Consider the following 25,411-nt stretch of genomic DNA (forward strand, 5'->3'; position numbering starts at 1 on the left):
TGACTAGCAACGCTTTACGGCTAAGGAAAGACTTCGCGTGGAATCCGTCCTTCAATCTGTGTGTTTTCTTTTTTTTCTAAATATACATACAAAGTCGACTTGTGCTCTGAATAAATTGTGTTTTGTTTGTTTTGTTATCGGGCTTGCATTGTATGAATCACTGGTCACCAAAAAAAAAGAGACCACAAAGCGCACATGTGATATGAGCAGCTTGTCGATTTATACCCGTGAATGCAAACTAACGATAAATTATGTTCTATATTAAAGCCCATGAGACACATTAAACGAATGCACCTGCACTTTGGAAAAAGGTCCGGCATAAAATAAGTTTTCTTTTTTTATCATTTCAGGCGCAAAGTGGCCAATATCTTAGGGTATCCGGAGACCATGCATCCTCCCCCGCCAGTCTCCCGAGGACTGCAAGTAATTTTCGTCGTTTTGAAGGTCTTCAGTTGAGAGAATCATGATGTTGCTCGCCCCTCAGCTGCAAGTCCCTCGGGGACGGCCGACCATAAACGTCACCAAGCAGACTCTCATACTCGTGTGGAGTCTTTCCCATATAAAGTTTTTCGGGTGACTTTGCAGGCACGGTTATTTCTCGATCCTGGACAAAATAATGGACATCCACAACTCGCTGTATGTCTATAGCTATAGTGCCCCTGTCCAATTGCTCGGTGTTTTAATGTCTGAATTTGCGCTTCCGTAGTACCGCTCTCTGACCAGCGCAGGACTAGTAGTATCCTCGCCCTCCTCCCCTTTCCTTTTATGTGTCGTATTCACGTGATTATGCTGTAATTAGCAGATATGTAAGGGTTCCATAGAGAGACGTCAGTGTTCGAGAGATGGGGTGGGGTGCTCTGCTGGGCATGAGGAGGGGGTGGGGGGGGGGGGGTAGATGTTCCTCTTAAACTTTTTGAGATGTCTGGTTGACTACAAAAATGTCTTCAGTGACTAGCTGTTCGGCGCCACCGAAGAGGTCTGATCCCTTTAAATTTCCAAGGACAAAACACGCGTAGGCTGTATTTAAGAACAGAATAAATTTGATTTATTAATGCGAAAGCATTAACTGTCCCATGGAGCAAGCTGACGTCATCAATTTGAAGCGCGAAAACGGCACCTAGTCGTCAGTTTTGACGACCGCTCACCCCATGGCGATGCGTGTCCAAGATCAGCTTGCCCAGGGGAGCTCGCGCGCTGACGGGTGACCAAAAGTACGCAGCAGACGAAAAAGGGAGCTGACGAGCGGCTTGCATGCTTTCGCATTCACAACTCATAAGAGGTGCTTAGCTCTACATCGAGCTTTTATTATATCATTTAGATGCTGGCTCTCTTTATATTTTCCAGGTCTGTTGGAGATCACTCTGCACTCTCCAAATCCACTGTTTGCAGGGTGGTGCACCGAGTTGGTCTTGCTGCTTTAGCCCACGGGCCATGCTTTGTGTCGCTGCCGATGGAGGAAAAGGCAATGCATATTATCTGCAGTTTCAAAGCCAAAGCAGGCTTCCTTGGAGTCTTCGGAACAATCGGCGGGAGCCGCATCGTTTGCAAGGGGCTTCATGGCAAGGAGGCCCAGTCGTATGACAACCGGTATGTTTTGCCTTCGGCCCTCCTTCAGGCCATCTGCAACCACGAGGTGAGGTTGCTTCACTGCAGCGCAGAATACACCGGGTTCGTGCACGACGCATGCATGCACAGGCGATCCGAGCTGCCGACGATCTTGACTGCAGACAAGATCCCACTTCGACAACAACCTCCGCGGAGCTTAGCCGCTTCGTCAAAGCCTCTTTGTCCCCAACAGGAATTGCGGCCGACTGACTGAGCAGCACAGAAAGTGTGACACAAAGCACGCAACAACGCGAGAGGCATTTAGGCATTTGGAATTCTAAAGGGGCGGTTCGACATCTTATGTGCAATGAAGCTCGCCGCCCAGAACGCATCGTCACGACGATTGTGGCAGCCTGCGTCATGCACAACGCGTGCTTGGAGTGCCGGGACATGTGCGACGGTCCCCTACACCCCGAGAATGACGGACCCGCAGATCACGGAGCGGGCAGCGACTCCAGCGAGTCCGGTCTGTCCTTCTCGGACGAAGAGGACGCACCCTTGGCGGGCCATGACAAGGCCAGAGGCAAGGCAAAAAAAGGGACTTTATCATGCACAGCATGTGAAGCCCCGGTATATACATAGTTCACATATATTAACAAAAATATGAGAACAACGTATTTTTAAATGTTTTCATATCCACCAATTTACTGTCCATAATTAAAAACTACAAGGAAAAATAAAAAAGGTAACAGCAAATTTTTTATTTTTTTGCGGGGTAGTACAGAGTTTATGAAAAGTCATTTTCAACATAGTGACCTCCTCGGTCGAAACATGTGCACAAACGCCTCACCAATGCAAGTATCTGAAAACGTTGGGCCAATGTCTCTTAAACAGCTCAGTAAAACACACAAAAGCTGATGTCACAGAATAGCTGCGGGACCTGTTTCTCAATCGAATACGTTTTGGCATGATGATAAAGGAAGTCAAATACCCTACTTCGTTTCACCATAAGTTCGGCCGCCACCGAGGCAACGAGCTGCTGGGACAAATCATATAGCATCAAAAACGTACCATCATGGTGTTGGTCATGTTTCTGTAATATCACTGAACTGTCACGATCTTTCTCGAACGTGGACGAAGGGGGCCGAAGCACCCGCCGAGGAGAGACGACACGCAGCCTGGTAGTGAGGGTGGACGATGTCTGACTGGAGCAGCGTGTGCTCAACGGTGTTTATTCGTGAGGTGAACAATGTTGCCCGCCGAGCCAGGCGGCCGCGGACGGGCGGACTGGAGGGGGGCGCCACTAACTTGTTACACTCCTCCCCCCCAGTTTGTTTTTCCTAAAAACAAAAAAAAACTAAATACACGACGCGCACGGCCGACACCAACACGGCGTCTGATCGTGCAAAGTCCTGGCCGGTCGATGATGAAGATCACCCAGGCGAGTAGCGGTCAGGTGGCCTCCGCTGCCGTGCACTCCGCCTGGGTACAGGTGTCGACGGGCCAGGTGTGGCAACGTCGGGCGCTGCCTGAACCGGTCGCGCTCCACCCGGTGGAGCTGCAGGGACCGGATTTGGGAGTGGCACTGGTGCCACGGGAGTGGCGATGCTTGTCGCCTACGGGGTGGGTGGCGCTCCGCTCGCCACGACTGGTGCTGTTGGGCCCCCTGCAGGCTGGACCTCTGAAGCGACGGCCGAGGGTGCAAGCCAGGTCCCGGAACGAGGCCTGACATGGTCGGCGTGCCGGTGCCAGGTGGTCCCGTCGGGCATGCGGACGAGCAGCGATGAGGCACTCGCTGGTGAAACCACACGCCCGGCAGACCAGGGTGGGCCAGGACGGAAGTTCCTGGCGTACACCGACGCTCCCGGCTCCGGCAAAGGCCCGGGACGGCACCCTCGGTCAGCAGCCAGCTTCTGCTTCAGCTGCTTCAGGAGCGCCGAGGACCGGAGGTCTGGGTGCAAGACGTCCAAGGGTGTCTTGACCATCCGGCCCAGCAGAAGCTCGCAGGGGGCACGGCCAGTGACCTCGTGAGGTGTGGTCCGGTACTGGAATAGCACCCGGGCCACCTGCGTCCGGAAATCCCCGGGCTGGCTCCTCTTCAGCTTGTTCTTGAGGGTCTGTACCACCCGCTCTGCTCCACCATTTGAAGCGGGGTGGTACGGCGGAACCAGCATCCGGCGGATCCCATTCCTCTGCAGCCAGTCGAGGTACTCGGCGCTAGCGAAAGCGGGACCATTGTCGGACACAATGATGTCCGGCAATCCCTGCGCCGCGAAGACCTGCCGCAGAGCCGCAATGGTCGCGCTTGCCGAGGGACTGGTGACTGGCAGTGCCTCCACCCACTTGGAGAAGGCGTCCACTACCACCAGGAAGTAGTGGCCCTTGAAGGGTCCCGCATAGTCCACATGCAAGCGGGACCACGGCCTCTGTGGGAACGGCCAGGGGGTGATTTCCACGTGGCGCGAGGCTCGCTGGTTCTCCTGGCAGACTTGGCAGCCTTGCACCTGGTGCACGATGTCCTGGTCCAAGCCAGGCCACCAAACGTGCGACCGTGCCACCATTTTGGTCTTTTCAATGCCAGGATGCCCCGCGTGCAGCAGCTGCAGCACCTTGGCCCGCAGACTTTGTGGAATCACCACCCTGGAACCCCACAGGAGGCAGCCTTGCTCCAAGCTCAGCTCGGCGGTCTTGTGGCTGTATGCCTGGTGACGCAGCTCCTCCCCTCGGGCAACCGCCTTGACCACCTGAGACAGGACCGGGTCCCGGCTGGTCGCCTGCGCCACCGCAGTCCTGGTAAGCACCCCCGGGTAGGCCCGCTCCAGCAGGAACACGTCAGCTGGCTCTGGAACGGCAGCAGGCACCTCCGGCAGGGGCAGGCGGCTCAAGGCGTCAGCAGGTCCCAGGTCCTTCCCAGGGCGGTAGACCAGCTTGTACCTGTAGGCTGCCAGCGTCAAGGCCCAGCGTACCACACGAGGCGATGCTTGCACTGGGACCGCCTTGTCAGGTCCCAGCAGCCCCAGCAGCGGCTTGTGGTCCGTGACTGCCTCGAACTGCCGGCCCCACAGGTACTGATGGAAGCGCTGGACCCCGAAGATGAGGGCCAAGCCTTCCTTGTCGAGCTGGCTGTAGCGTTGCTCCGCCGCATGTAGTCGACGAGAAGCAAACGCCACAGGGCGTTCCTGACCATCCTGACCCCGGTGCGACAGGACGGCTCCTACCCCGTACGGCGACGCATCCACGGTGAGGACTACAGGCTTGGCCGGATCGAAGTGCGCCAGCACTGGAGCCTTAACAACGAGCTCCTTGCTGCGCTGGAAGGCCAAGTCCTGCTCCTTCTTCCAGGCCCACTGCTGCCCATCACGAAGCAGGCGATGCAGTGGCTCCAGATGCGTCGACAGGTTGGGCAGGAACCTCCTGTAGAAGTTGATGAGGCCGAGGTAGCTTTGAAGCTCCTTCTTGCTCTTGGGCTTCGGCGCCTTGAGCACGGCCTCAATCTTGCGGGGTGCCGGGGCCAGGCCAGCCTGGGAGATGATGTGTCCCAGGTACTCCACGCTGGGGGTCAGGAACATGCACTTGTCCAGCCTCAGCTTGAGACCGGCGTCCTGCAATCGTGTCAGGACTTTGCGCAGGTTCTGCAGGTGGTCCCCGTCGTCGGTACCGGTAACCAGGATGCCGTCCAAGTACACCGCCACGTGCCTCATGCCCCTGAAGAGGTTATCCATCTCTCTCTGGAAGATGGCTGGGGCTGAGGCCACGCCGAACGGTAGGCGCGTGTGCTGGAAGAGTCCCATGGTTGTTGAAATGGTGACATACTTCCGGGCGGCATCCTGGAGTACCAGCTGCTGGTAGGCATCTCGAAGGTCGAGCTTGGTGAACTTCTGTCCCCCGGACAGAGCCGACCAGAGATCTTCTACCCGAGGCAGCGGGTACTTCTCGACGGTAGCGACGGGGTTGATGGTGACCTTGCAGTCCCCGCAGATCCTGACGCGGCCGTCTCGCTTGAGGACTGGAACAATCGGTGCAGCCCACTCGGAAGACTTGACGGGCACCAGGATTCCCTCTCGCTGCAGCCGTTGCAGCTCCTGGGTGACCCCGTCCTTCAGGGCGAACGGCAGCGGACGCGGCTTGAAGAATCGAGGCCGGGCTCCCTCAGGAACGTGGCTGCCGACCGTCGTGCCGGCGAAGGTGCCCACCCCCGGCTGGAACAGGGACTGGAAGTCGGTCAGGAGGCTCGGGATGTCTTGCACCACGTGCAGCGCAGCTTCTTGGTACTCCGGCAGCCGAACACCCAGCGAGTGAACCCAGTTCCGGCCCAGCAGCGTCGGCGACGACCCCTTGGTTAAGTAAAGGGGAAGGATTGCCTCCCTGTCGCCAAGGCGAACGCTGACTTGGGCCCGACCCTGGACCTGGGAAAGCTGCCCGGAGTAGCTGCGCAGCATGACGTCAGACGCCTCGATGGACACGCCGGGGAAGGTCCGCTTGAACAGCTTCCCGGGCATGACCGACACGCTGGCCCCTGTGTCCAGCTCCATGGTGATGGGGTGGCCGCAGATTTCGACGGACACCAAGTAAGGTGGCACGGACGATGGAGGCTTACTCGTCTGCCGCACGTCGAAAATCTGCGGGTCCTTGGCCACGACGTGGACCCTGGCTGACGACGAACCCGGGCCTGGTGCCGCTCGTCCCCGCCGCGTTTTCTTGCGACGACCACCCTGGCCGCGGGCTTGGCTGGAACCCGGGCTTGAACCAGGCTGCTGCTGCTGCTGGCCGCCGCTCGTCCTCCCCCCTCGGCAGACACGTGCGAGGTGCCCAGTTCTCCCGCACGTGAAACATTGCGCGTGGACGAACTGGCACTGTGAGGGGGAGTGGGCAGCACCGCAGCGGCTGCAGGCACCGCTCCTTGCCGCCACCTTGTTCACCGCCGCTTCCGTCGACGGTGAGCCGGCCGCACGCGCTATCTCGCTGGCGTCTTTCGCTGCTGCTTCCATCGCCAGCGCTGCCTTCACCGCGTCGTCCAGCGAGGGGTCGGGGAGCTCCAGGAGTCGCGTCTGCATGGCAGGGTTGTTGATGCCGCAGACGAACCGGTCCCGGAGTAGCGAGTCCAACTGGTCGCCGAAGGCGCAGGTGCTCGCTAACCCTCGTAGCGCAGCGACGAACTGCCCGAGGGTCTCCCCGTCCTGGCGGCTCCGGTTGTTGAAGCGGAACCGCTCCATCAGCGTGGACGGCGCCGGGCTGAAGTGCGAGCGCAGCGTGGCGAGCAGCTCACCCAGCGTTTTGACGTGCGGCGTGGCCGGCTTGAGGAGGTCGAGAAGGAGGCTGAAGACGCGGGTCCCGCAGCTGGCCAGGAAGATGTCCCGTTGTTTCACCTCGGGCGTGTCGTTCGCCCAGAAGAACACGTGGACCTGTTCTTCGTAGACCGGCCAGGCGGACCCATCTCCCTCGAACGGCTCGAGCCTCCCGTAGAGCGGCATGGCGACAGGAGCGGGCGGCGGTGTTGCGACTCTCTCGGCGGCGTGGGCCGAACCGTGCACGTTGGTGGCCTCCAGTGCCACGGTTCCTCGTCGCCAGTGTCACGATCTTTCTAGAACGTGGACGAAGGGGGCCGAAGCACCCGCCGAGAAGAGACGACACGCAGCCTGGTTGAGAGGGTGGACGATGTCTGACTGGAGCAGCGTGTGCTCAACGGTGTTTATTCGTGAGGTGAACAATGTTGCCCGCCGAGCCAGGCGGCCGCGGACGGGCGGACTGGAGGGGGGGAGCCACTAACTTGTTACATGAACCAATCATAAAAAAGACCTAGTGACTTCTTCCTTTTAAGCTGCTTGATTGGTCCCATTACCTCGTAGCGACGGCCGTGTATGGATTTAGACTGAAACAAAGTATAAAACTAAAACTAAAGACTAAATTCCAAAAATCTAGATCATCCGAGTTAAACACAGTAGAGGTGCGACAGCTAGGGCTTCTATGAGGATATTCCGCGGGCTTCACATGGGTTGACATTTCTACCAGCGGAACAATAATTTAATTATTATAACCAAATCGCACGCTGACTCCCATTTAAGACTTAAATTTAAATATTTTCATACACATTAATTGTTACAGTTCATTAATAAGACTTTTGAAATCATTGTATGGCATAATAAAAATAAATCGTCGTAGAAATTGTCTCATAATGTTTGCATAATTTTGTAAGTCACTTTTTGCTAGAAAATTGCGTAATACCTAAAAGTCACTAACTGCCTAAACATTTCTAGTTCACAACATAGATGCTGACCTTCGATAGAATATTTAGGTCAGGTTTATGCGGGCAGTCTTAAAAAAATATCCTAGCACGAGTTAAATCGAAAAACAATATAGATATTTATAGATGTATCTTCACGCAGTGGTTTTTGAAGAAGCCATGCCATGTACCCAATAGAATACCTAAAACCACACAAAAAAAGAAAACAACGAGGGATCGGTTTCAATAAACGTCAGTACTTGCTGCAGTGTCAGTGCGATAGTTTGCGGATATATACCTGTACGATGATATATAAATACGCAAACTATGTTAACATAGCCTTTAGACCGAAGTTGCCTTGTATAAAGCAGAATAAGGCACGTGGAAAGCAAACGTTTCCTGTTACTGGCTGGAAATATGTTTTTCAAACTATATATGGTATAGTTTGGAGGGGCAGAAGGGAAAAAGCCTCCTTTGGAGGCTTTTTCCCTTCTGCCCCTCCAATTCATTTGGAAAATAAAGTTATTATTATAACCCCAAAACGCTGCTCTGGAATAATTGCCATCTCATTTGGATTTCATATTTTCAGGCAGTACAGTCCTTAAAAAAAAGAAACTCGTTTGGATCATTGTTTTTGGTTATGAAGGTGCAGGTGGCATCGTAAAACTTTCGCGTGTTTTTGCTTTATTTTAAAGTACGTATGCCTCTGTACACTTAGTGTTTCAAGTGCGTGAATTTGCATTGACAAAAGATGATTCCTTGGAAGCTTGAAAACCATCTTCTGTTATCTAACTGATAAGCGAGTAATCTTCAAATATGAAACATGACTCATGAGTTTAGCGTCTCTTCGCCCTTCAATTTATCTCTCGTCAAAGACAATTTTATTAGAAAAATGGGGTACTCTTACGGTCGAGTATACTTGCTCCAAAATAGTAGGTTTTTTTTTTTTGTTGTAATAAGTTTTCCTTTTGCAAAATTTGTTACTGACACAAAACAAATACTAATATTTGTCTTCCTATGTGCTGATTGTGCCTAAAAAATGTTCATAGAGAACTTAAAAAATTCCGAAAATTTTGAAAAACAACAGATACTTTCTTAATGATAATCTTATATAGAAACTTTCTGCTAATCTAGTTTGCACAGATATGCAGCAGAGAAGACTTTTCCGAAACGTCTGTATCAATAAAACCTCCGTGTTATTCAGTTTTTTTTTTTTTTTTGACGCACCTGTATGTTTAAAGGGGCAACAGTACGGCTTTCAGAACTAAAAGTCTCCTCAATTGGCGCAAGATAATTGACAATTTTGAGCGGAAGTCATATAGAGTAGGAGTGTTTCTTGAATCCCCAAAAAACGTTTGATTCAATCAAGCAAAACGTTCTTCTCGGAAGCGGGTCCAAATATGGAATCAGGAGAATTTCACATAGTTTAATAAAAAGCTTTTTATTAAATCGTTCGCAATATACCGGCATTATTCACGCGTGGTCCAATATAGGTCAAATCAATTACGATGTCTCGTAAAGGGTCATTCTCGGCCCTCTCCTATTTTTAATTTACATGTATGACATTATAAGAGTACCTCCAACACCAGATATAATTTTATATGCTCATTACACAAACATATCTTCTTCTGGAACAAGCCTAAGAGTACTTGAGTGCAAAACCAACGCATAGCTTGATAATTTATGACCGTGGCTTAGAGTAAACCATATTCAATTAAACACGAAAAAAAAAGTATATTATATTTCGGATTGGTAAAGGCGAGCGGGTTGAACATGAATACATGTGGACAAGCAGGTGGTTGTCCTGTGCTTGTCCTCCGTGTTTTATTCTTTCAATTTTATGTATTATATATCGACTACGGAACAAATGGATTCAACAAGAAGTTCAAATTCGATTTCAAAGCGAAATCATCGAACGCGTTATATTACATAAATACATAGGTGCTTTGTTTTATAAAACTGTAAATTGGCCTTCCCCTGTACAGACAGTGAGAACGGAAATCTCACAATCAATCGGGATTATCTATAGACTTAAAACTTTACTGCTTCCCTGCTAAAAAAAAGACAACTATAATTTACCTGAGCTCATTTACGTCTTTACTATTGTCTTCTTTTATGAGGGACCACAATAAAACAAAATATTGCAACCCTGCACAAACTCCAGAAAACGGCCTTGCGGTTAGTCGAAAATGCCCCGTACCAAAGTCGATCTGCTCCACACTTTAGAAAGCGCAGAATATTAGCAATTCAAAATGTCATAAAGAAGAAGTTATTTTTATTAATCTACATTCAGACCAAATTTGAACCGACTGCCTTTTTCAGTAAGTATACTTGCAAAGGTGATCGAATACACTTTTCTGCACACAAGCTACAGAAAGCAAAAAATACGCTCAAATTTTGGCAAAGAAAAATTAGATTAATACTCGTACTTCTAAATAGCCACCCTGATTTCAGGACCATTATTCAATGAGGTATATCTGTGCAAGCTTTAAGGCAAAACATCTATTGTCACTTCAAAATAACAAATGCTTTTTTTTTTTTTTTGCGTGCGCGGGTGGTGTTTTTCTTTTTTTTTTTTTGTGCAGCATTTTCTTGAAGGTTTAAAGATTTTTTTTTTTGTGGGGATGGTTGGTTGGCTTTACTAGGTTGTTGCATGTAAGCCCATCGTCTGCCGGTTTTTTTTTGTTTTTTTTGCATGTTTAAAAAAAATAATTTGCGTCGTTTTTGCCTCGGCGTGGGGGATAACATGTATTTAATTACTTGGTTTTGGTCTTTGTATACAGTTTTCTTTTACTCCTTAGGGGCTTTTATATTTGATTCGTACTGATCATATAGTTTTAGTCCTCTGTCAGACATTCCTTTTGTCTTGGCATGCTGGATCGGCTGGCCGTGAAGAGAGGGTGGGGTGTGGCCTTGGTCAGGCATCTCGATGTATTTTGTGGCGGCCCCCCAGAACAGTCTATTCTTCCACGGCTGTCTCCAAAAATTTGTCAGCTACGGTTTCCATTTTTCCGTCACAATGAAGCCACCATATGCATGCCAGTTGCGCGGTACCCACAATACCAACACACCTTCAAGTCTTGATTTCCAATCCAGTAATTTTTTACTTTATAGCATGTTCCATAATTATAAACGCCCCCCCAAAAAACGGACAACCGCAAAGGAAATTTCAATAACACGAAAACCATTTCCGGTTAGGGGACTGTCATGCATGCGGCATGCATGAGGCAGCAGATTCAGCGCCGTCGCCGACGGGTTATCGGGCTTTGTGATTGTTATCTTTTTGTTACCCGTGGTGTGCGCTGATTGGTGCGTCCAGAAAAGGCGAGGTGACGACGGAAGGAAGAATCGACCAGGGGCCCTAATCTGGACACTTGGCGAGAACGACGGCGAGAAATTCGGCGGCTCTGATTGGCCGGCGCCAAGGTCAAGTGCGGCGTCGGCCAATCACGGTCGCCAGATTTCTCGCCGACTTTTCCACCAAGTGTCCAGATTAGGGCCCCAGACGGGCAGTTCTGGGGCTGGAGCTGGTTTAAGCAACACTTAAGAGCTCGAATAAAGCGCTTCCCCCCCAAAGACTGGCTCCCTGCCTTCCCGGGTCCCACGGCGCCCAAACCGCAAGCCGTGACCGGCACAGTACCGAAAGTCGACAGGCCGACTGCCATTCGAACACTGATCGGCAGCGCTCATTCATTTGACACCGGTGCAAGCCGAACATCTTCCTCGAGCGTCTTCGTGTTACTCCCGGCGGGGGAAAAACATCACGTTCTCAGTCATACAACTGCGCTCTGCTCCGTGAAACGAGCACACTCCGGGCTTCCCCAAGAAAATAGCGCAAAGAATTAAAAAAAAACGCAGAGAGAAAAAAAATTCTCATGTTTCACGCATGGTTTGGGGTAGTTCCAAGCGAGGTAAAAATGATTTTTTAAATATAATACTTCAAATTTATTTTAGAACAATTTTATTTAAATTATTTTAATTTATTTAAGTTACTTTGCTTTACATCTGATTATTTTGTTAAATCAATTGATTTTGATCTAAATCAAAATCATTTTATTTACATCACGAACCTAGAAAAAAGTGATTCTTTATCACCAGATGTATCTTTAAACATGACGGTTTATTGATCAATCAGTCCGATAACTGAAAAGAATGCGTAAGCAAGACTTGCTGCAAATTTTAACTTTTAAGGTACAGTCTAATTAACATCTTTTTATTGATGCAAACCCCAAACCCCCCAAACATCAAGACAGTTTTTTTTTTGTTTATTTTTCAATGCGTGAAAAAGTTTTATTTGCCTTTCTTTCTCGTTCTCATCTGCCTATCGGACAATACCAAGCTTCGAACAAGGTGGGAAGTCGAAAGAATGCTCAATGCTTGAGGTGATCACAAAGAGGTCGCTTTTCTTCATGTTCAGCCTGCCATAAATATTTCTTTCTTGGTGAATATTTTATTTAAATACAAAACAAAAGCACACAGAACGCATGAAACGATAAGCAAAAGGTCAAAAATGTATTTTAGCGAATTTTTTTTTTTTGCAAAGGTTGGATATAAATCATCACGGTAAAACCGGTGTGATTTATATTACGATTTATATCATGATTTAAATCAGGACTCAAATCGTCTTAACTTTTATATTCCATTATCACTCGAAATGTTCGGTTTTTTTTTTTTTTCTTTTTGCCATGAGCTGGTGCAAGGGCTCTGCTCGGCGCTGCCACGTTCCCATTGTTCTGTTTTCCGCACACCTCGCCTACTGCATCTCACCATAGCCTCCTCTATACTCACAAAATCTGGCAGTTCGACGACGAAGTCAGACTGCTCGGTCGCAGATTTGGAGTGCGAGGATCTGGTAGCACAGAGCATCAACCAGCCATTTCTCGGGAAACCTGGACGTCGGCGCACAGCTTTTGCAGCGGCGAGGACCCGAAACACACTTGTTCGCTCGGAAGACGTGTGCTCCGGCGTCTCGCCGCAGCGGGGAGCCAGTCACGTGGCTCTTTTCTCATCCGTTGGCTGCCGCTCCACCTTTTCCATTTCGGCGGCCGCGTCTCGTAGCGACCTGCCACGCTTTGTCACTATATAGGAGCCTATAATCTCACACTTTAACAGGCTCCGAGATAGATGCATTTACACTGCAACCACAGAAATTGAGACCCTAAAGTAATACATCCACAAAGCATTCACGTGCGTACCTTTCACTGCACAGGACCGCTTCCTGCCATCCAGTGTCCACATGTGGACACAATTTTTATATCCACGAACACATCACCTTTTGTGCTACCATTGCCTTTGCACACGAGTACTGAATAAGGGCGACTTTTTTCAGTTTTGGGTTTCTCATTGTCGAGTTAGTTCATCAACTTACTTGTTTTTATTTTATTGTTAATGATGGCATACTGCTGTAGAATTGCGCGTGAATATTCTGCGTATTTATTTTCACTTTCTGCTTGCAGCCAGGGCCATTTTAAGGCTGTCAAATTCTCCATAGCACCATTAGAGTGTACTAGAAGGGATGAGTGAGGCCACCGGAGCGCTCTCTAGGTGTCTCCGCATGTGAAAAAAACCGACTAATCCAAACCACTTCGCTGGTAGCGCCCTCTCGGCCGCTACGAGCGAAGTGGTTTGGATTAGCCGTTTCTTTTATGAAAAACCCGTTTCGGTCCAAAACTCGACCTGCTCACTGGTCAAGATCATAGCAACAGTAGCATGCCGGACTATATTTTTTATGCAACCTAGACATCAGTCGTCACGTAAATAAAGTCACCGCGACCTGACTTGTTGTCACAAAGCCATGCGACATCAGGACGACGCCTTGACGTCAACGTCGTCATCGGTGTTGACAACGTGCGTTACACGACATCATGACTGCGTTCTGACGTCATATTGCCACGCGCGTTGCCAAGCGAGAGCGCGCATGGCCGAGTGGTTTGCGTGCTTGGCTGTCGCGCGAAGGATCCGGGTTCGATTCCAGGAAGATACTGGGCGTTCTAGTAAGTTCGAGAATCTTCTCGTCCGATCCAGTTACGAATGTTCTACGATCCGAACGTTCTAGGCCGAATGTTCCAGAGAAACACGCGGGTACTAAAGGCGCTCCACGTGGCGAGCCGGAGTCGGTCTCGCCCCAGCGTTCGACTCTGCTCTTACGCCGATTTTGACGCCCGCGACGCTCTGCTGTTATCGTCTGTTTCCTTTTTAGACACAAGTTCGCCCCATTAAACGTTTAGTTTCTTCAGTTATTCGCCGCCTCATCACTTGTCATTCATGACAACATTGCGTTGACAACGACGACAATGTCAACGTTGACGTTGATGACGACGACGACAACATCACGGGACGTCAAGATGACGGCGTTTTTGTCAATGTGACGTCATAAGGACGCTCGGTGTCAGTTCGTCCACGTCGTCGTCGACATGACGCAACTCAACATAACAAAGACGTCCCGACAACTTCAGGACGTCGACGTTTACGTCATCGCCGACGACGTTACACGACGTCAGGACTTCGTCGTGACAGCGCGTCAACGTCGATGCTGGCGAAGTCGCCGACGTTACACGCCGTCAGGGCTTCGTTGTGACGTTGACGTTAACAATGACGTCAGGGCGACATTAACGTGACGTCGTAGCGACGTTTGACGTTGCGTGGGGCGTCGACGTCACCGTCGGCATCGACGTCCACGTCGCCCTCGACGCGGCGCGCGACGTCATGACCGCGTTGCAACGGCGACTTGATGTCGCGTAACGACGTTGTCCTCAACGCGATGTCACGACTGCGTTACAACGCCGACTCGACGTCGCAAAACGGCGTCGTCCTCGATGCGACGGAATGTCACGACGGCTTTACGACAGCATCTTAGCGTCGCGTAACGTCGTAGTCGACGATGACGTCGTGGCGTCGTCGTAACGTCACGTCGTCGGGTCGTGGTGCTTTGACGTTAGCTCTGACGTCAAAATCATAAAAAATACAATATAGCCACTAAGGGGCTACATTGTCTATATGACCTTGACCTCTGCCGTCGCTCGCTTCGATCGCAGTGAAGGTGGCGCTGCGATCGAGGTGGCTTGGTTTCACCTAATCGCTTCCCACATTTTGAGATGCAACTGAAAGCATGAGTGGAGCCTGTAGCTCGTCCCACTCGTATTTTCTAGTACACTCTAGCACCATCTATTTTCTTCTTCTACCTTATGTTAGAGCAATCGGGCTCGAACCTCTTCTTAACTTATGTGGATAAACGTCGGAGTAAATGTGAAGAACCTGCAATTTTGGTTTCCAAAGAGAGCGACTACAACGCTGCGGTCAACAAAATTAAGAAAAACATCTGAGCGCAGTAAATGGAACATTATGTTTTTTAAAGACGCATTAATTTTACGTACAGTATTATTTAGCGCAGAATAGCAAACAACCAACCACAGATGTTGTAAAATAGCTCCATGACCAATTTTATAGACTATGATCGTTTTATGTTTGAATAACAACCCTAACCAAAATTAAGCGTAACAATGAGGAAAGCAATAAACGCTATGCTAGTCACTTTTGGTTCATAACCTATACAACTCTCACACACACAAATCTCAAGCATGTGCCATTGATACGCGCTTGTTGAGTGTGTGCTTTTTTGTGTGTCGTTTTCGTTTTTTTTTTCGTTTTTTATTCGTAATTTTTCGCTTCTGAAAAGATATCTAAAGAGTAGAGGTAGAAAAAATGGAGGCACTACCGAGGCTTTAATTAGGTGTATATGTATACACTGCTTGACGTTCCGTACAGCTGTGATATGTTTTTATTTTTATGTAATTTTAACCAGACCTAAGCCATTCAAGCACAACGGTTTCTACCAGTCAGATTAGTTTGCTTGTATCCGCAAACAGATTGGTGACTGTTCGGGCAAGATGACTTTTGCGTCGTACTTTGTTGCATATGTGATGGGTCGGTTGTTGATTGTCATCAGTTTTGCAGTTGCTACAAGAGGGTGAGTTCATAATTGTAATTTTTTTTGTATGGGACATGGTGATTGCACAAAACAAGTTCGATTAGAAAGAGCATAAAATATATCTGTGAGATAAGGGTAAAATGTTGACTTCAATAGAATTATTCCCACTGTGCAAATAGTGAGTTTCAGAGAAATTATGAAAGCTATCGTTCAACACTTAAAATCTGTTTTTTCAAAATATAGAAATGCTTAAATAAATTTTTTTTGTTTTTTTTTGTTTTATAAACGAGAGGGGCATACAAATTGCTTAAAAAGCTTAACACTGCGCCGTTACTTGTTTCATTCGACCTTTTGAACACTGCTCTCATTTGAAACAATAAATTACTCGATATATTTCCCAAATCTACAGACTTTTAAACATACTCAAAAGTGATAGAAAAATTTAAAGTTAACAAACAGAGCGTATTTGAGGCATTGTGAATATGGATTCATGACAGAGATCGAATGTGTTAGTAGATCTAAAATCGCGTTTGACATTCCTTAAGAAAAATACTTTGCCACTTACTTTTTTTCTTTTTTAGATGGACGATTGTAATCTGTGTTTCCAGCAAAAACATCTGTTTTGAGTCGCGCTTCATGCCAACATTCCTCTTGGTCGTTTCAAACACAGTTTTTAAAGTTAATAGCTTCAAATGACGTCGTAATTGTTTGAAACACATACAAAGGTATGCTAAGAAAGCTCGCAAATCGTATGATGCTCATAAGAAACAAGTGCCTAACGCGAGGTGGTTTTGCAAGGTGATATGAAAAAAATAACCCAAAAAATTCACGTCAAAAAAAAAAAAAGTTAGGCGTTTTTGCAAGCCTAAACTTAACCAGAATGTGGCTTTAGCGGCTAGAAACTGTCAACGTTTGGCGTTAGTCCTGTTCAAAAGATAGAAGCGATTTTCAGAACTAATAGATGATAAAATGAAGCTCGTTCCCGGCAGCCGCCCCTTGCTGTCTTCATGTGCTCTATGGCTTTTTTTGGCGGCGATCGACCCCATAAATATTTCTGAAAAACAAGCTACGCTGACAATCATAACCTTTTTTTGAGAAAACGGTAGTTCGTTAGGACGATGCTTGTTGGGCCGTCAAGTTTCCTATTTAATCAGACTTCAATGAGGCGTGGGGATACTACTTCCAGCTCCATGCCCGATCTTCTTGACAACTTAGAACGTGCTGGTAATGTCAACGGGATAAAAGGAAGCAACAAAAACGCGAAAAAAACGAGGATAGGAAGGATGTCTTGTCCTGTCCTCGTCCTTTTTGACGTTCTTGTTGCCTTCCTTTATTGCCGATCTTTTCTTTTCGTCGATCACGTGCCTGCGTCAGATACCACCACTCAAAAAGAAATCGGCCCGATATATGCATCATGCAACGAAAGCAGTATTATGGTACACTTATGTACACAGAAAGCACGATTTGTCCCACCGAGGCACCTAAGGCGCACATAAAGCAGAAATTGTCCCGCGCGATAATTCCAACTCCAGTACACGTATCTTCCTACTAAAATGTTCTAGGAAAGCGAAAATTCAGTGACAAATTCTAGATACGGTATCGAATTCTCTACGTGCACAACGTCACGCCCTAAACCATCACCGGACTCAATTTCATTATAAATTGGTGATAGCTTGGCGACAACACGATAAGGTCCGGTGCGGACCGGCCTTTTTTAAGACCCGCTGGCGTGGACTTCAACGCCAATTGATCTCGTTCTAACGCTATCTCAGTAGGATGTTTGTCAATTTTTTTTTCTCTCTCTGCTGAGTCAACTTGATGTGTCGCGCAGCCAACCTACGTGCATCATTCAAGCGCTCACGCACAAGCATCACGAATTCCTAGCTTGCTTGCAGTTCTCGCTGCTCCTTCTTGTGGTAGACCGCAATCAATGGAAAAACAGGACAACGCTTGTTCAGGAGGTTAAAGGGTGAAGTTGAAGTGTTGTCTTGGTATCCGGTGTTACAGCAAAACGCAACATAAAGCAAAACATCAGCCCACTTCTCTCCAGAACAAGTGGTGATTCGAATTATCTGCATCAATGTTCTGTTGGTTGGCATAACAAAGCCGTTGGCAGCAGCGGGTGATATACGTAGAGCTTGCGTGGCGTATACCACGGTGCTTGAGATCATGGCAGCCATTTCTCTGACTCTGTTTGTAACTAGTAGTGTGGGGCATCCGTGCTTGAAGATATTTCTCCTCTTTATGACCTTCTGCACCGAGGAAGCTTGGATGTTACGGAGTAACTTTTAGCTTCAGGAAACCTGGAATGGTTCAGTTATGTCGAGTACGAATTTGTAAAATGGCACCTCGACTTCAATTGGCTGCAGGAGTCCGCAAGCGCACGTCATAGTCATCTTCACGTGCTGACAAATGTCACAACGTTTCACGATCCATTGGACATCTAGCTGCAGTCGATGCCTGAAATATTTACTATGAATGCTTTCATAGGCCCATCGGATCCTTATGTGTGATCCAAATTAACTTCCAAAAAATTCGTGAAGTATTTTCGTTTACTTTGTTTTTGGCAAGCATAAAAGACATCGTTCCTGAGCTGATCCCGTATTTTTCTTGTATAAGTCGCTTCGTACTGACCCTATTTTGTCGTGTCTTCGTACCAGCCCTTTTCTGGCACATTTCTATAATATTTGCACAGAACAGGACTTTCTTCTTCTCGGTGCTTATATCTGGCCGAAGGGTCCCATTCGAACAAACATATCGAACGCTAGGCAGAAGTATACAGGGTGCGGCCATAAAGACCAACACATTTGTCACACCGTACAAAATTACTATTTCAAATGTACACTCCTAAAAGTGTGCACCCAAACGTAGTTTTGCAAAACGTTCTATGTCTGCTTTTTACAAAGCTCATCTCAAAGGCACTCAAATGTTAAAAAATAAAACGAACTCGGAGGCCGTGTATTTCAAATGTCCTATACCAGCCTTTTTGTCGTCTGCACACTGGTTTGTGAGCTCCCTCCCAGATGGTTTGCTGAGCTAAAAACCTCCAAGAAGCAATAGTATATAATTGTGATAATTAATACTTTTAACGAAGTATGCGAACAATGGCCACCTGGGAGCAACATCACAAACCAATGGGCAGACAACGAACATACGGTGTGGGGCATAGGAATCGCACGGACGGCGTTTTTGTTCTACTTTTAATTTTTTACCGCCTCTGCTATGTGTTCTGAAACAAAACAAAAATAGTCACAAAACTTCTCGCGAAACTATACGTTTGTGTGCCCAGTCTTAGGTATGTGCGTTTGGAATACGAATTTTGCAAGGCGTGCAAAATGTAGACATAATATAGTAAGGATGCAGACGAGCTGGTGCATGTTCACCATGTTGAATAAACCTGAGACTGGGGCAGAAATGAACGTATAAGTCGAAGGAACAAAAAAGGACTGGACGACGTCGCAAACTCAGCTATTAGGTTTATTTAGTCCACCTCCTTATATAGCTCACAATCAGCCATCACCAACACAAAGGGGCAACCTCTAACCAGTTCAAACGCCAAACCCTCCGATCAGCCACCACCAACACAAAGGGCACACCTTTAAAGTTGCAGCAGTCCAGACGCGAAACCCTCCAATACACAAAGTAGTACTATGGACGGCCTTCATGCTGCTTCGCAAAGATAACTCTACAATCTCCCCCAAAATTTAACAAAAGGATCACCAACTATGCTGTTCTAACAAACATTCATAAGAAAAACAAAGCCCACTCCACAAAAAAGAAACTTTATGCCAGTGATGAAGGGATGACACACACTTAACCTATAGAACGGGGCAAAGGTGTTCAACACACACATCCCGATCATACAAAAAAAAACTATATTATTGAAATTTTTGTGGAATTTCTAGCGAACTGTAACGAAGCCTGACTTATGCAATTACCTAGAGATTTTATCCGCACCGTGTCCCTTACTAATCTTTTTGCCTCATTCCTCTCATTGTGAATGATTTCTGTCTCCGACCAAATCTCAGTGCAGTTGTTACATTCGTGGACATGTTTTGTGATTTCTGAGTTCGGTGCACTGTTCTTCCAGTTTCTTTTGTGTTCACTTAATCTGTCGTTGATGCATCGTGATGCCTGTCCTACATACTTAAACCCGCATTCCAGTGGTATCTCAGACCACTGGAATGCAATTTACCATTCTCGCAATTAACCGATTTTTCTCGGTGGTTCTTTTTGAAATGGCGTCAATCTACTGAGTTTAAAATCCGAGCTAAAAACCGTGTCTACACCAAACTTGTTCTCAAATGCGTTCAAGTTGTGAGAAATTTCATGAAAATAATTAGGGATCACAGCAAATCTTGTCCTTTCACCGTGTTCCATTTCTCTCCTTCCTTTGATAACCATTTCTAAATTCCGTTTCATAAAACTGTCTTTATACCTACACTTTTCAGTCCCTTCGACTTATATGTTCATTTCTGCCACTGTCTCACGTTTATTCAACATGGTGCAAAATGTGTTTGTCCTTACGGGCAAATACATTTTGCACCAGTACACCAACACGCGACTCCGACGTCACACCGCTGCGGTAGCGCTGCTATCGGTACAGCGCATGCGCAGACCCATTACTTGGCGAGAGCCTGATTTTCCGCACAAGAGTCAGCGCCAACACCTGGTGTGACCTAACGCGAACTCGTTTTGTAACCGGTGTGTTGGTCTATGCGTTCTTAATTGTTGGATTATCACTCATTCTCAATCGAGCATCGTCATCTATAGAGTTATCCCGGGGAATATTACGATTTATGAAGTTATTCGGCTAACATTATCGGCAGTTTTGCCTACACCTTTCTAGGAAGGGTTCAAGTGGCGTTAATGTCCCAGAATATTGGGGATGAATGGGAATCTAAATGACGCCTTCGAAAAAAATACAAACCTCACGTTTGAAATGTTTAAAGCGTATAAAAATGAAAACAATAAAACATTAAACAGTTTACTGTAGAATCGGGAATTCTCGTGTGCACTTGGGGGATTAATTAGCTCGGTACAACGCCTCCTGGTAACTGTTCCTACCACAACTTGATTACATTGTTTCCTTCCCCCCTAGAAATGATTCTCTGTACCTTACACCCTATATCGAGCAAGATAGAATCGAAGAAGCGCTGACGGAGAGCCGAGTCGGACTTTTCAAGAGTCAACTGGGAGCAGAGGCTTATTCGGGCTACGTCACTGTCAACAAGGAGTACGACAGCAACTTGTTCTTCTTGTACATACGAGCAAAGGTATACCCTAGGAGCATTCGGCTGAAATTATTTCTATACCGAGGTGCGCATTTGGTGTTGTAGTATTATAGAAGGAAAGCTTTTGTTTCTTATGTCGTAGTCACACTGGTCATACATATTACGAAAGACAGGGTTGTTCGCTACCAACATGATGACCAAATTATCTGCGGAATCGACTGAAGCATATTCGAAGCATGTTTATTCTATACACATGCATGTTTTTGACATGTCTGCAGATAATGTTTATACGGCCAATGTGACATGATAGTCAAACAAGAAAGAAACACGCCCCAAGCAGTGTCTGGAGACTGTCTTTCGTTTGATGTATTAACATTGCGAGCGTGGATTAGTCTCTTGGGCGTCCTAAGGGCGGAGTAAAGTCCCACAGTCGTTTTTCTAGGCTGGCAGCTTGGTAGGTTTTGGCGCTCGTTGGAGGTTTTTGAGGTAGTCAAGTTTCGCGAGGGCAAGATTTGAGTAAACATTTCAGCTTTTATTCTCGAAATTACGCGGAAACAAAGATGCTACTTAGTCAATGGCGTTATGTGTGACTATACCTGGGTCGCACTACCCTTTTAAAAACCGTATATGAGGCCCACCACGATCTCTGACACGTTCCCTTTTTAGCCCCTTTTTGATACGAGTCGAAAAAGCTTTCCAAGCGTAGAAGTATTCGTAAATTGCTGCTTGGCTTCCAATTACGTTTTCTTTGTAGGCACCAGAAAACGCAGGTCGTGACTTATTACGTGCACGTTGTTACGTGATTTGTTCCTGAGCAATCTCGTTGCTTAATGCTGCCATTTGATTGGCTTCAAAACGAGAATGAGGTGCCCTGGACTCACGACGCCCGGAGTCCCGATGATTATATACTGATCAGACCTGAATTCCGCATCGTTTTGTACCCTCTTGGGAAGTGGTAGAGGAAACAGTTTTTCACATTAAGATCAAAGCGTCCTTTAAGAAAAGGTACATAAATCTCCGTATCTCGTTGCAACTCCCGGTAACGTTGCTTACGGAGGGAGCATGCCACATTGTATCAGGTTTTACAACTTCAGATACAAAGTCGCTCGTTTCAGAGGAATCCTTCCGATGCACCTCTACTACTCTGGCTACAAGGCGGACCCGGACTGTCGTCGCTGTTCGGCCAGTTCCTGGAAATCGGACCTCTCGCCATTGACGGCCAAGGAAAGACTTTCCCTCGAAAGCCCACACTTCAGAAAAATATGAACATGATCTTCCTCGACCAACCTGTGGGTTCTGGGTATAGTTACACAAAAAGTCAAAATGGGTACGCTAAAAACCTGGACGATGTTGCCACGAGCATCACGGAGTTCCTCAGGCAGTTCCTTAAGATGTTCCCAGAGTTCAATGGTCGAGATTTTTACGTCGGCGGAGAATCTTATGGAGGTATGAACATTTGGTTACTTGAAAAAAATCTAGTCATACGTTTTATACTAAATGAACAAATTCATCTTAGGCGCATATATTTAATTATATTAAGGGCATCGGCTACTGAAGCTAAGAATAAAAGCGGTTCGAATTAAATTATAAAGTCAAACGTGTTTTGTGACTAATAGAATATTAATGTTGCTTAGCGTCGTACTTGATGCGTGAGTTTTTTGTATCTGGTTTGTGCGCATAACATAGTTAGCGGTTTAAGTACCTTAGTTACTCCGGATGAACAGAAGTGCCAACTTATTATGTTTTTCTCTGCAAGTACCTGTCATATGTATAAACTCTAAAACGTCCGTTTGTGGACACAACATTGACTTTACTCTAACCTGCACATTACCGACGAGTATATTCAAAACATTTAATTCGTCGCTCTGGGTATCGTGGGACCCAAAAGCTTCACATTTTAATCATTAATCGTTGCGACATGCATAAAAAAAAGAATAATTAAATATTCGCTATGCCAGCCAGGACTGTAGAAGTGCAGAAAACAGCTTCATATTACTTTGATTTTTGTTTATTTACGAAAGAATAAATATTATACGTTGTCCTTACAAATATTTACGTCTTTTAGCTGCACTGTAAAAATGTTTTACTTTCTTTTGATTCTGGCACCCCAAGAGAATCAATTTTGTTTTTACGAAATATTTACGGTTTTGGAGAAAAAGAGCGTACTTTATTTTTCTGTGAGGTCGGAAAATCTTCCGAGCTACCCCTAAACGTTTTACTCGTCCTTGAGGTTACAAAAACGAGGCTCAACATTTTAATGGCATACCTGCAGCTTCAGCGCTTGTATGCTAGGTTGACAGTAACTATGTTGCGTTTCATGCATATGAGAAAACGCAAGCAAAGCTACAAGCACGAGCGCGTACGCGTCCTTGTCAAGCTGTGAAGCTAGATTGAGCTAATGTAATTGGATCCTGGGGAAGTGGCGCCAAGCTCCCCGTATGGTCCCCATTTTGATTCAAGGAATAAGAAATTTCTCCTTGACTTCTCCATTCTGGGTGAGCCAACCTAAAATTGCAGGTGACGGCTAGCTTTATAGATACGTTTCTTGAATACAGAGATTTTATTATCCACTAACACCAGCGAAAGAAGTGCACATCTTCGCACCTTCACCACACATGTCGCCGGTGCCTGGTACCTTTGAATTTTTTTTTAATAAGCCAGAACAACAATTTCAGTTTAAAAGACCTGTTGAGATAAGCATGATTCATAAGTGGACTGCATGCACAGCGCTAACGACTCTTAAATTGGCGAGGAACGCTTTACGTGCGATAATGCTCCATAGCGATTTTGGCGTGTCCAGTACAGAACGACCCTTTGAAGCTTCAAAGATTTTACTGCACCGAAATGGCGATTGCCATGGCAACTGAGACTGATAAGCCAATCACTTTGCGTGGTTTAGTCGTCTGTGTGTTAGTATCTGTTTCTGTCCGGTTAGCCGCTACGTTCCCGGGATCCAGTGCTTTGGATTTAGCCAGAGAGAGGAGAGAGAGAGAGAGAGATAATGCACTTTATTAAGCAACATAAGTTAAGTGTTCAGAATGTCCATGGCATGATATACCAAGGCCGTCTTATTTTCTAATTGTTCCGACACTAGCTGGGCGCTCCAGGGAGTGGGACTGGGGTTAGAGAGGAATGGGATAGGTAGAAGCAACCGCGCACTGTAAGATGCAATGTTTCCCAAGTCCTCGCGCCCGGCGCAATGACAAGGTTGTTTACTACGCATGTCAATGCGTAATAAATGTGAAACTCAATAGAGGCTGACATTGTCACCCTCGATTGATGGTAACATGCTAAGAATTTTGTAGAAACTCCGCCACCAGCATACGCCCTTTTGTACTCGCCGAGCTTTGGTTCTGCGTGCAACGAAGTTCTATGAAAGGGAGATAGCTAGCGTTGGGAGGACAAGCGTCTACCGCTTTCTTAACCCGTCCATGTCTATAGAAAGAACACATTTCTAGCTATGCCTTTTGTGTTTATTTTCAGCAAGGTTCGCAGTTGGCATCGTCCACAGCCTCTTCACGGAAAACAATCCTGAAATTCCGCTCAACGTCAAGGGTCTGATCTGCGGCGCCGGATTTCTGGGCCCCCTTTTGGAAGTAGCCGATTCCCACGAGTTTCTTTTCGAAGTGTCGATGCTTACCTCTGAAGGCCGAGACGAATTTGCTTCGCGGTTCGAATTCATCAGAACCCTAGCCGCGACCAACCAGACCGTGGCATTACTTTTGCTGTTGCAGACAGTATTTACCTCAGACACAAACCCTACCCTCTTCCAACAACTGACCGGTTACGACAATCAAGCGAGCGCCCTCTACGCCACAAAACCGGCCAACATGTTAGCCTACGAAAAGTACGTCCAGACGAAGGAATTCAAGAAGGCCGTTCACATCGGGGATTCGGTTGTTTTTCAACAGGACATGTTTGCTGTCATGTTTGGGCTTTTGAACGACTATCTCGCTAACATCGACGCGGAAATTGAAGAGCTCTTGGACACCTACAAGGTCCTCTTCTACTACGGACAGATGGACAGCCTGTTCCCTGCGGTCCATCAGAAGGCGTTCGCACGTTCTTTGAACTGGACTGGCTCCGACGTGTTCCGGAACGCAAACCGTCAGACGTGGAGAGCTGGCAATTCGGCTGTGAAGCTGTTGGGATACAAGACAACGGCTGCCCAGTTCACCGAGATCGTATTGCTTAAGGCAGGTCATTACGCTGCCGTGGACGAGCCGAGGGCGACTTATTATATGATGAGTGATTTCTTCAATGCGCAAGCACCGTAAGAGCTTAATCACTTTCTGTTTAAACACCCAGCGCTCACCGTTAACGCTTTGTGATTGTTTTTTAATAACACCATTTTTGTACGAAAACTTGTTCTTTTTTTTCGTTTTCTTAATGAGCTCCAAATAGACGAATGAAAACCACTGAGACGTTAACATTAATGTGAACTTGAAGTAGACTAGATTATGCTGAGCAAATGTTATCTTATAC

At 47.0% G+C, this 25,411-nt stretch overlaps 1 protein-coding gene across 1 annotated transcript; it reads left to right on the top strand.

The window, feature by feature from the left end:
• Window positions 1-1,465: 1,465 nt before the first annotated feature.
• LOC115325041 (probable serine carboxypeptidase CPVL) lies at window positions 1,466-25,203 on the top strand. Its single transcript, XM_042287058.1, has 4 exons — window positions 1,466-1,587; window positions 20,794-20,968; window positions 22,042-22,372; window positions 24,410-25,203. The coding sequence occupies exons 1-4, from the start codon at window positions 1,466-1,468 to the stop codon at window positions 25,201-25,203; spliced, it is 1,422 nt and encodes a 473-aa protein (XP_042142992.1).
• Window positions 25,204-25,411: the final 208 nt, after the last annotated feature.

This window comes from Ixodes scapularis, unplaced genomic scaffold, assembly GCF_016920785.2.
Source record: "Ixodes scapularis isolate PalLabHiFi unplaced genomic scaffold, ASM1692078v2 PGA_scaffold8__174_contigs__length_109621045, whole genome shotgun sequence".
NCBI lineage: Eukaryota > Metazoa > Arthropoda > Arachnida > Ixodida > Ixodidae > Ixodes > Ixodes scapularis.